Below are 12,553 nucleotides of genomic sequence, written 5' to 3'. Positions count from 1 at the left end.
TTGAAGTCTTTGAGGAAAAAGAATGGATTTTGTATTGAAATAAGTGGAGGACAGCCGTTTTGGTGAGTGTAAGCACTTTTTTTTTTCATTTTCAATATGTTATTGTAAATTTATTTCATTCATATTCAATTATTGGTAAAGAAATAAAATGTTCGTATATTAAACTGCGATTTATAATTTAGCGTACAATTTTGTTGAAGCTTGCCTGCTCTCAGTGGACTTCGGAAGACTGGACAAATAATTTCAAATGATTATTTTAAATTATGGCAGTAACACGTTTAATGACTTTTTTGAAGAGTCTCAGCAGATTAATTTTTTTAAAAATTGAATAATTTTGTTATTTGTCAAATAGACCCACATCATCATCAAAAAGTTTAATTTTATCACTAAATATTTGGCAGTAACCTGTTTGGGGGAAGTTGCCCCATAATGTTATAAAGAGACAATTTGCAATATTTATTTTGTAAATTTCAGTATGGTTAAAAAGTAACAAATATACTTGTGAAATTGAAAATGTAGGTCAGCAGTGTCAAACTCGTTCAAGCTTGGAAACCACATGGAGAAAAATCTACTTCCAAGTGGGCCGGACCAATAAACTCACTCACTCACACTCACACTCACACTCACACTCACACTCACACTCACACTCACACTCACACTCACTCTCTCTCTCTCTCTCTCTCTCTCTCTCTCTCTCTCTCTCTCTCTCTCTCTCTCTCTCTCTCTCTCTCTCTCTCTCTCTCTCTCTCTCTCTCTCTCTATATATATATATATATATATATATATATAGAGAGAGAGAGATATACACTACAGTGGGCCCCCGGTTTACGAGATTAATATGTTCCGCGGTTGGGATCGTAACGCGAATTTGTCAATCCAAACCTATGTTAATTCGCTAATGCATGTAAAACCCCAAAATTGTATATACATATTAAAAAATGGTATCAAAATAGTATGGTAATTGCTATAATATACATGTGTACAATTAAAAAAACATTATAAATAATAAATATAGAAAGGATTTATTTACCTTTATGTGACAAGCTGTTACAGCCATATTCCATATTGAGGGTAGCCTAGGCTAGCTTGATTATCTCCAGCTTCGTTTCCATATCATCTTAATTCTCTCTTAAACATCACTCGCAATCTTGGGACCCATGGCTCACCCATTCATGTTTGAATTAAGCAGAATCTTAGGGAGTCATGAGGCAGACCAGCATGTGACGCATAGCAGCGCAGGCAGTTTGACGGGACTAGAAAATAAGAGCAATTAGCTAAAAATGCCTGAAGATGGAGACAAAACAACACAATACAGTCAGTCCCTAGGGTCGTGACAGTTGTTTTTGTCAGAAAGCGGGAAAAATACCGCAAAGAGGGGACGAAAAACGATGCAGATCACATTGTAAGCTGAAAACAAAACGTAAGGCAGGGATGTCGTGCCCTGGGGGTCCACTATATATATATATATATATATATATATATATATATATATATATATATATATATATATATATATATATATATATATATAAATATAAAACTTCAAATGTATTATTTTTTTAACTGTCCAAACTAAAAAGTAGTTCTATTTTTTGGCATTTTAGTCCAAAACCTTAAGTCATAATTAGCATTTTGCAGGCCACATAAAATGATGTGCCAGGCCAGACCTGGTCCCCAGGGCTTGAGTTTGATGCCGTGTCCCTTAACAGAGATGCAGATGTCAAAATATCACTGCCCTCTAGAGGACGTTTCAGAACAAAATGAAAAGCAATTTGAGCAAACAACTTGCTGTCATGACTAAAAATGGCCATATTGTATATCAATTATGTTGCAGCGCCAAGTAAAGTTGCCCCAGTCTAAAAAATTCAATGATGTAATTGACGGCTTGGCAAATGTAGTTATAATTTCTGTTGGAGGGTCTTTATGGCTATGAAGTCTCCGAAATTTTATGTATTTATAATATTAAGTATTTACATGTTTTGAAATCGGAGGCCACTAAAATCTGTTCAGAAAAGGGGTATTGATAACAAAAAAAGTGTAAAAGTTGAAGACAACTTGAAAATGTGGTATAGCATAAAAACCCGAAGTCATAATTAGCATTTCGCGGGTCCCATAAAAATGATGTGGCGGCCCAGATCGGGCCTTGAGTTTGACACCTGTGACTTAACGTGTTTAAATAATATTGCTTGAGTAAGCAGACATCTCCAGGTTTTAATACAAGAAGACCAAGACCAGCATTGTCTATTTATTGAGTTAAAGCAGATTTAAAGTAGAAAATGAAAATGCAGGCAGTATTTCTTAGAAGCCAACCGCTTAAACATGAAACTAAAGCAGCGGAAAAATGTTCGTCTTGCTTTTCAAACCAGCGTTATATAGAAGTGACAATCTGCAGCAGTGCTTGCACAAATGATGCGCAGGGATGCAAATAGATAGAACAAAATAAACATCCCTTTAAATCTTGAGCACAAGGAAACAAAATAACATTTGATTCTAAGGCAGTCAGCGGGTTTGATCTTAAGTTGAATTTGAGATTGTTTCAACACTCTGTACACCAACAACCAGAATCAACTAAAATCCCCGACTGTCAGTTGAGAAGACAAATCACAGAAATGCGAAAGCGTATGAAACGTTCACAATTCACAGCTGAAATGGCGTTAGTTGTTTCACCACCACTTGTGAATCTCCCCAACTTTGCGCATTCAGTTAAAAGGAGTCCCAAGTTTTGTTTGTTTTCATCGAAATGATCCATCATCAGTCGATGCGGAAAGACCTGAAAAGGCAGCATGGTGCGATCAGACAGACTGCGTGTTTAAAAGAACAGAAGAACATTCTGCACTGTTATTGCCTCGGGTACTGATGCAGGAGCACACCAGCTGATTCAAAGATACAAGTTAGTGCATACTATCATTCATTTGAGCGTAAAGCAGTTGGTCTTGGTCTGCGCATGTGGCTCTTTGCGGCAAACAGCAGCGACTTCAAGCTTGCACTTCCACAATCTTTTCCCTCTCACTTCCTTTTGAGAACATAGTTTGAGATTCCTTTTAGAAGGGGTGAGAGGAAAATTCAAGTTAGCGATAAAACGGCCAAGCACAAGAAAGCCTTTGAGTAATACGAGTGCCATAAAAACTCATACTGAGCAGAAAACGGGTTCAATTATCCTTTAAAATAGGTTTGATTTTCAAGAAATGGCTATTGTACAGTGAGCTTTGAACACAAACTTTCTAAGTATTGGGCACACGTCTTAAAAATAAGGTAACAAAACATGTCCTTCCGATAAAACTGTACAAATATTTTTAGCAATACAGAAACATATTTACAAAGATCCTTTAGAGAAAAAAAGAAAAAAAAAGAAAGAAAAAAAAGTCCAGCTTTGGCACTCCTACATGAGCATCTGCGCCACATGTTGGAAAACGTGAGGAGTCCAATCTCCTTCGTGACCACACTTCCGGAATGGGGATATATCCCTTCTCCCACATTTGGCACATTTCTTGTACGTGACCTTCTTTGTGACTTGCGGATGTCTTCACATCATCTAGTACAAAAAATGACAAACAGGAAGTGAGCTTCTGCGCCAACAAGCAAAAGGTACTCATTGTATGCTATTTTTGACTCATTATTCATCTGAAATTCACAATTTGGATGAGTCACTTGCCAGGTTCCACAATCTAGGGCTACTGTATTGTTATATGAGCATTAGTATCCACCTACCAAGCACATTGAGATTTTCCCACAAATATCATTTAAGACATAAACTGCGAGAGAGATTTGTACAACAAATGTCCTCTTAATCTGTGATTTTCACTGACACACAAACACTAGGAGATGTTATTATTGTTATTTGTGAGATTTTCTCACAAATAACCTTTAAGACATGAACTACCAGAAAGTCCTCAGTGATTTTCACGGACAAACACTACGGGCAACATACCATCATCATCATCAATTGAAATGGCAATCTCACCTCCCTCAAATAAAAGCATGGTGTGTGCGTGCGTTTACATACACTAATGACTGTGTAGTGCATCACATCACGCAATCAAACTGTCGATTAAAAGGACCAATCACAGTTCATTAGACACAAATAACTTCCTGGGAGGATGAGACTGCAGCTGTGGCATTTAAAGGCCCAACGCATTTGCCCTAGCCAATCCCATACACTTACTTCTGTTGCAGGTCATTCAAGGATAAACTCATCCCTGCATGAAATCTAGTACAAAGTAGGAAAATGCTGAAGCCAAGGTGGCAACAGTCACTTCTTTTTAATACCTTGAAAGTGGCACCACTTGGTGCATAGAGATGTACACCTCTGTAACAAAAAAAGGTGATTTTTGAGACTCATTTTTTTCTCCCGGAACATGCGTCCTTACATTTGTATTTTTTTTTTTTAATGTGCTGAACCGAAGTATTTTTTAAAAATAGGAAATACCGTAAAACACACTTTTTGGCCAAAATTGAAGGCCAATAGTCAGGGTGCATCCTAAAAACGGTAACCTCAATCTAAAAATTATATATAAGATTGATCTGTGAGCCACATAAAGCCAGGTTTTGATGCACAGAAGTATATCAGGCGTATTTTTAATTACAATAATTACCGTAACGTAGTGAGCTAGAAGGCGGATGTCACTTGACTACAACAAGTGCCTGTTGAAGCATGCTCGAGTTTGTTATGGCATAATGTTCAATAAAAGAAACGAGCAGACTGAACCGTCCGACCGTCCGAGTCCATTCTTGTTTACGCACAGGAATATTACTAAAAGTGAGAGTGCATCTTGTACATGGTAACATAGAAAATACCAGAATTTGACCCCAAAATTAAGATTGCATCTTATACACAGGTGCGTCTTATATTTGGAAATTACGGTAATAGGAACATACGTGTGTGACATATAAATGGAGTGTTATTGTATAAACAAGCGTATTGTTGATATTATGTTAAATCCAAGCTTTAAGACAGTACTTTTACAAGCTCCATAGAAAGCAGTTGTTGAAAATGTGATGAATCATAAATAATTATGGAAAAATTTGCCCTTAATAAGTTACAAAATTTTAAATGCTTGACAACACTCATTTACAGTATATGACTGTATGGCACAGATTCAGATTCTGAAATTGCACATCAAGTTTTTTGTTGAACTAGAATATTTTTTACCAAATGTTTATTGACTAATTTTAATTCCAGTTATTGTGACCACTGTGGGTTTTTCTCTTATTGACAGAGGGGTAGCAACACTTTGCATGTGTGCCTATAAAACTGAAATGCTAATGCTTTGTTTCCTCCTTGTTGTTGATCAGACTTGAATCCTCCAATATAGGAATAGCATTCTGTCATTCATCAGTGGAGGCAGAATGAGCCATTTGGACAAACTGCAAATATTCCGTTTCTCAGCCCACCCTACACAATTCTGTTCACAGCAAATGCAATGGAATTAAAAAGGCTTTTGGGTGGTATATCATTTATTGGGAAAGAATACTTATTACAACAAAGATATCATCTACCAAACACAATTTTCCCAACCTTTTGTCACTTAAATTTGAAATGTATAATACATAAATTGACCTACCGTCAGCCAGTGACCCTCCCAGGTTGCTCCATAGTCAAAACATCAGCATCGGCGGCCAGTCTCTGTCTTTGTAATCCTCCCTCACTCTCTTCACCCACAGCAACAGTCACCTGAACCCACCTAGCCAAAACAATGCAACAGTTTTAATGGTTGTTTTCTACATTGTGAGTTACCCAATTTTCATGAAACTGAGCTGCTGCCATAATAATTACTGTATGATCTCACGCCAGTACATTATCAGCAAGAACATTGAAAACTGTCAGTCAATTATGACAAAGTAATTTAGTAATTTTATAGAAATTGATTTTTGATCGATACAAGTGTAGGTAATTAGAATAAATAATAAAGGAATTGGTGTTTTTTTTTTTTTTTTTTTTTTTTTTAAGAAACATAAGACACACACACCTCCCCTTTTCAACAACGCTTGAGTTGGTCTGATCCAGCCTGCCCTGGTTTAGGTCCGACACACTGTGAGTGAGTTTTTCAGTCAACCACTGTACTGTGTCCGGATTGGACAGCTTGGAATTCTCCATAGATGTTGCTGCTGTTTTCTTCTCACCAGCCTCCTCCACTACACCAAATTTTGTAAGGTTAAATGTGAAAACTAGACAGAGCCTGACAGAATGATCATGCGGAGCATACCTTTTCCTTCAAATGAACCACTTTGATGCTCTCCGTTCTGTTCTTTTCCACATTTATTAGGTTCTTTTTGGTTCTGATAAGCTTCCAACCAGTCCAAGGTGTCACCATTCTTCAGAGCTGAGCGATGTTCCTTAAACCAGCGGACAATGTCAGTGCGACCCAGACTTGTTTGGCCCTCTAGCTGGCTGTACTCCTCAGGTGTTGGCCACTGGGACCGAAAGAACATCTGCCAAGACAGGTAAGAGGAGCAAAGACAAAACGTCATCAATAAGAAAGCTATTTAGCTCGATTTACTCCTCCAACATACTCATAATAAATCTGTGCTGCAGTCACAAAACCGCAATCTTGTACATGCAAATAAACAGCAGATGGCAGTATATTCCCTCCAGGAAATAGTCATTTGTGAGAAAAAGATAGCAGGATTCCGTTGCACTAGTTTTAAAAGCCTTATCACATTGCACTGAGACGTTTCATCGTCTATGTGATGTCGGTGGCGCACCTGGGTGAGTGTCTGCCGCATTTTAATGGGGGGGGGGGGGGGGGGGGGGGGGTAACGAGGGGGTTAACTTGCCACGTCCAATTGGAAAGATGGTGGTGGGGTGATTTTTGTGACAACAGTCAGGAGTTATTGGCATGTACGGAACAGAGAATATTAAGGGAAAGGTTTGTAATGCGGCATCAGTGTCCAAAGATCTGGGATAATGCAAATATTGTATACAACGGCCAGTCTGATACAAAAATTCATTGAGGAATGACCAGAGGTGCCATGAACAGTCAACGTTGAATGAAATAAGATATTTTTTTTTCTTTTATGTATACATTTAGATGTGAATATGCAGTTAATATAAAAAATAGCTGATATCACGGGGTCTAAGAATACTGTATGCATGTAAAAATGACAGCAAAATCACATACTGTATATCAAAAAAATGTCCCTGGTGTTGGGGTGGCCAAAAAGGGTGACCAGAGAGTGACAAGGGATGTCATAGTGTGAGAAGGGGTGGTCATGGCCACCCACAGCCACCATATAGTTCCACCTCTGTTTATACAGTGATGTGGTCAAGAACACACAGCTATGGACGGAAATCTCCACTATTTGGGATGTTACAGGTTGTTTGAAAGTGATTTTAGGATTTTAACAATCAAAATGTCATCTTAAATCAACATGCTTCACATATCAAAGCAGAAGCCAGGGCTTTGTTGATACAACTTTACACCCAAAGCAGCAAGAAAAGTCGTGGGCTACTTTCTGCACAGTAACTCAGGTCTAACCCTTGTAATGTGCAGTAATTATTAAAAAAGGAAAAAAAAAGGCGATTATGTGTTTTTTTGCTGTTAGTCACATGTAATTGGTCAAGATGAGTGGCAGTCTACTACTGCAACCATTGTTTTATTCACTATATGAGCTTGTCTAGTAATCTGTAATTATGCAGGACATAAAACTTTTCACTTGATAACGCAGTTGTTATCGCCTTAAGAATCCAAACTCATCATTACCTAATGCCAATAAATACTACTTTAGCATTAATACACCATCCGATTAGAGACTTGGACTTCTGCATTCTATTGCTGGTCACAATCTACAAAATTCAGCAGTCTGTCTAAAGATGAAATGTTGTGTCTTTGTCACAACATCAGGCAAGATTTTAGACAAAGTCAGTCTGCAAATCGTTACCTCTCGCAGCAGAGTGAGTGTGCCACTTGGGATGGGAGCCGGGCTCGTCGACAGAGAGAGAATGGGGGGATGTGGAGAAGAGGAGGATGAATAAAGGATGGGAGGCGATGCAGAGGCAGACAAGGTTGGAGGATGAGGGGAGGAGGCTGCGAGCACAGGAGGGGAGGATGAGGATGATGACGAGGAAGAGAGGAACGGTGGGGGAGCTGACGATTGGAGTATTTTCCCCTCTTGCTCGTGATGCGAAGAAGAGCCATTGAGCAACGCCCCTGGCCTGTCGCCCTTGTCATCTGTGTTCTTGGAGGTAACACTCAACAAAGCCTTCTCCATGTTGTCTCTCAGCGCCCTGCGTTCAGAAAACCAGCAGTCCACTTCGGTTTTGGACAGCCGAGTCTCGTGGGCCAGTTGGTCTAGAGCAGAACAACGTTCAAGGAGTCAAATGCGTTGCTTTCACTAAGTCCTGCCTTTACCAGCTCCTAACTGTTGTTTTGGAAGTCAAGAGTGACACTATGAGAAAAAGCGTGAATTCGCACGCTGATCTATTCCTACATATACAAAGAATGCATTGCATTGAATGACCATTCATAACATAAATCAACACGTCAGCGCTGTCTGAAGATTTTTAATGAGGTTCTAAAAGATGGCTTTGATGTCATCCCTGTGCAATCTGATGATCCCTACAGTACAATATAATTCTACAACCAACGGGTTAGGTCAGGTAGGGTAGGGCAACCACCCAAAATTCTTTACAGTAAAATGCTGTAAGAAGCCCCACTAATATTGTGTTGTTGTGTGGAATACACGGCAAATTAAAGAGCAAAGTCCACCCATTTTTAACCAGTTTCAGGGGGGTGGCCATTTTACCACTTGCAAAAAGCATGCAGATCCACCATTTAAAATGACTTTGCCCCTGAAAAGGTCAGAAAACCTGGGAAAAAATATGTTTTCATAGCAAAAGTAAAGTTTGGTAACATTTTGAGGTTTTGCTCAAATTTTAATTAATTTATGCACTTTAATTTCCAATGCTCACCAAAGCCTTTTTACTTCAGGAAAAATCCTACATCATCACTTTTATTCAATAATTTAACCTCTTCCCCAGCCCGAGCCCCAGGTGAAAAGTGTGACAGTGGAGTTGTACCAAGCTGAGTGTCCGTTGGAGTGCTACTTCTCTGGAAACTCTCCTCAAGTGCCTTCAGTTGCTCCGAGGACTTCCCCTTCACCCGCTCCAGCAGTGGGAAGTGGGTCGGGACTGCTTTTCTCACAGGCCCATCTTTAGGTACTGGAGTCACCTCGGCTTTCACCAAAACTGGGGGCGGAGGAACACCTTCAATGGGTTCAGGGAGCAAAAAAAAAACTGTTACCCATAAATTGGTGTAAATAGCAGGAATATAGGTCATATAGGAGATGGCCTTAGTTTAACTCACTATTTATCACAATAGGTTCTACGTGAAGTGCAAACATAGGTGAAATCTGCGCTGAACTTTCTAAGACACTGCTGAACTTTCTATTTCAAGCCTTGAAATCAAAGACATTTTTTGGTAAAACCGAGTGCTTTCACCACACATATTCACATCTAGGCAGACTTGATTTCAAAAAACATTACTTTTGGGTAAAATTTAGCGAAGAAAAAACTATATCGGGATCAGGTTGTGAAATAATACCTTTGCGACAAGTGAAACAGTTTGCTACCATTAATATTGTTTACAAATGTCGCTTTGGGCGCAAACACTCTCAAGCTTTCATCGCTCAGTGTGATACAAGCTTTTCGTGGCATCAGCAAATCCCTCCTTGAACACGCTGGCGGACCAATATTTCAGTCCTCTAAAAGTAGATTCTGTTGCTATGGCAACAGACGAGACAATATTCTCTTCGTCCCAAACCAGTGTACCAATATTATTATGAAACTGTTATTTTAGAACTGCACGTTGTTGTCTCAAAGTTCGCTTCAGAGCTTTAAATCAAAACCTACAGGTCCAGGTACTTCATAACTTCAGGGATGAGACACCAAATACCTTTGAGATTAAGGAGCCTTTGTTCACTGAACCACTTCTTAATCTCTCCTCTGGACAGGCCGGTGGTCTCTATCAGCCTGTAGATCTGTCACACGAAAAGATGCATGTGATTCACACGGCCTTTATTGAGAGCACTAACCGTGGTTATGTCATTATTTCTACCTCTTCTTCCTCGGGGAAAGGACACTGCATGTAGCTGGACCGTAAAACTGATAGCTGCTCGGCTGTTTTGTTAGGGTCTGCGGTGAAATTTAACACTTTGGGCGATACAAGCTTGGATGTGGCAATAGGCGCAGATATGGCTTGTATGATGGCGGGCCGTTTACTGTCTGAGGCAGTTGTGGGTGAGGCCAAGGGTCGCTTGAGTGACTGAGCAACCTGCAGGAAAAACACAGGACGAAAACCCTGTGAGTTAGCTTTGATTACTTTCTAAATTAGATTATTTTTCTTTCTTTTTTTTTAATGATTGTGCCAGATTTTGTTCAGAATCAACAGCACTGTGGTCAATTGATAAAATAATTCTGTGATTTCTGTCTTTTATTTGCACCTGGTTAGCCAACGTGAGTGCCAGTGGTGCACAAGTAACAGTAGAACCATTTGCAACGGGAGTCAGCACCAGACTGGTCTGTCCCAAGAGCTGACAAGGAACAGACTGGAGGACTGAAGCCGCAGGCTGCACGGATTTGGAGACTGCAGTCGTTACTGGTGGTGTGTTGGAGGATGACTGAGTAGTAAGATGAGGCGTTACAACTGTGAAGGTCTGAGATGCAGAGGAGATTGTACCATTGAACATCTTCTTTCTTGCTTCCTCTACCTGGTATGAAAGAAATGTAATACTGTTAAAGTCATTAACACAAGATTACAATTACATAAATGCGTGTTTGACTGAGACTGTCGAGTCGACCCCAAAAAAAAAAGCAATGAATAGTTAATAGGACCATTTGTACCTCCTCTGGTGACCAGCTAATGCCCTGTTTGAGCCTCTGGGTGGTAAACCAGACTTTAATTTGCTCCTCTGGATGTTTAGAGACAGCAGTAAGCCAAGAGAGCTCTGCTTGTGTTGGGTATGGGAACTTGTTGAAAGAAGAGATGAGGGTCAGGTTGTCATCCAGAGAGGGATTGTATTTGGTTGTGTTGAGGGGAATAGCAATCTTCGGCACCTGGAATATTAATGACAAAAGTGAATTAAAAATTAATGTAATGTAAGTTCCACACGTTTGTCAGACATAAGCGCACAGCAGTGCGACCGTGCGAGACTGCGTATTAGGGTGAATAGTAATTGGACTTTCACTTTTAAAGCACTTTTCTACCTTAGGTACTTAAAGTGCTTTACACTAACTAGTCATTTACCCACTGATGACGCAGCATCAGGAGCAATTGGGGGTTCAGGGTCTTGCTCAAGGACACTTCGACATGGTCTTGATGATCGAACCCACAGCCTCTCAGTTGGGGGACGACCACACTAGCGCCGAGCCATGCCGCCCAGGCCGTTATGGCTGTTGGATTGCTTGAGACTCTATGTTAGGACCGAGTGTGGGTGTGTTGCAGTGCATCACGAAGCACCAAGGCCGCGAAAGACAAAGTGCGAAGTAGCAAGGGAACACTGTGTAGTCAAAGTAATAAAATGCACTAACAAAACGTTCAATTAAGTCATTTATCCACTGACTTTTGACTTGCTTGAACAAAGTAATGACTTTGCATGCTTTATTTATCCCACAAACTTAGCTGTATGACTGGAGACATGCTTGTAACTCGCACATATGTGACTTAATTCCACCTTTGGTGGGTACACTGGTTTATATTACCTTTCGCCATCTTAAGGAAGAACATTTATTTTATTTTTTGCCTAGTCATTATATGCCGTTGGCGAGAATGGACTAATTTCTGATTAGTAAAAACATATAACAATAAACAAAAAAGTAGAACAACAATTGTGAATTCTTCACGTGTTAATTCTTTCATTTTACTCAACAAAAGCCCAAGTGTAGTAAACCGAAAACTGTGACCACAAAACTAAAAATCAAACCGAACCATGCAAACCTTTGCATTCAAAACCATCATGCTGGTCAGGCGGATTGAACACTTTCAAACAGACCGTCCACAGCTTCAAATTCAGCACACACCAATCTCCAATAATAACACTCAGCGCTGGCTGACCATAAAGTTGAGTCCTGAGTCCTTGAAAGTACACTATATACACCAACAATTGCACACCAACCCAGCTCTCCAACTCCTTCATCAAATTTGCTGACACCACCACCTTGGTTGGACTCATCTCAGGAAAAGGTGAGTGTGCCAACAGGTCTGACGTTGAGAGACTGTCAGCGAGAGGTCTGGGGACACCTCACTCTTAACACCACAACACAGGAAACACAGTAGAGACTTCCCGAAATACAGCAGAGACCCAGCCCTATTCATTAACGGAACCTGCGCCAAAACCCTCATCTCATTCAAGCTCCTAGGAGTCCACATCTCTGACGACCTCTCATAGACCATAAACACCGCGGAGGTGATGAAGGAAGCCCAGCAGTGACACTACTTCCTCAGAGTGGTTAGGAAAAAACATCTTGAGGAGAAGCTGACCACTGATATATACGGTATATACACCAGTGCTTCTCAATTGTATTTTGCCACGACCCCCTAGGACACAGGTGTTGAACTCC

The 12,553-nt window shown here is 40.1% G+C and overlaps 1 protein-coding gene across 3 annotated transcripts in view; it reads right to left on the bottom strand.

The window, feature by feature from the left end:
* Positions 1-2,230: 2,230 nt before the first annotated feature.
* zhx2a (zinc fingers and homeoboxes 2a) overlaps positions 2,231-12,553 on the bottom strand; it is a 41,358-nt gene continuing 31,035 nt past the window's right edge. For 2 of the 3 annotated variants that reach the window (XM_088411251.1, XM_088411252.1), the window contains 10 exons: positions 10,838-11,050; positions 10,438-10,704; positions 10,053-10,268; positions 9,891-9,975; positions 9,017-9,202; positions 7,879-8,288; positions 6,204-6,429; positions 5,967-6,132; positions 5,562-5,681; positions 2,231-3,532 (listed from right to left, as the gene is read on the bottom strand). In XM_088411251.1, coding sequence (XP_088267377.1) covers positions 5,564-5,681; positions 5,967-6,132; positions 6,204-6,429; positions 7,879-8,288; positions 9,017-9,202; positions 9,891-9,975; positions 10,053-10,268; positions 10,438-10,704; positions 10,838-11,050 — 1,887 coding nt within the window. In that variant the 3' untranslated portion in view covers positions 2,231-3,532; positions 5,562-5,563. The remainder of the gene's footprint in view (positions 3,533-5,561; positions 5,682-5,966; positions 6,133-6,203; positions 6,430-7,878; positions 8,289-9,016; positions 9,203-9,890; positions 9,976-10,052; positions 10,269-10,437; positions 10,705-10,837; positions 11,051-12,553) is intronic. The other variant, XR_015865165.1, reaches the window with a different exon arrangement.

Source organism: Hippichthys cyanospilos, chromosome 3, assembly GCF_059441005.1.
Source record: "Hippichthys cyanospilos isolate Australia breed blue-spotted pipefish chromosome 3, RoL_Hcya_1.0, whole genome shotgun sequence".
Taxonomy (NCBI): domain Eukaryota; kingdom Metazoa; phylum Chordata; class Actinopteri; order Syngnathiformes; family Syngnathidae; genus Hippichthys; species Hippichthys cyanospilos.
This window is presented reverse-complemented; position numbering and strand designations above follow the sequence as displayed.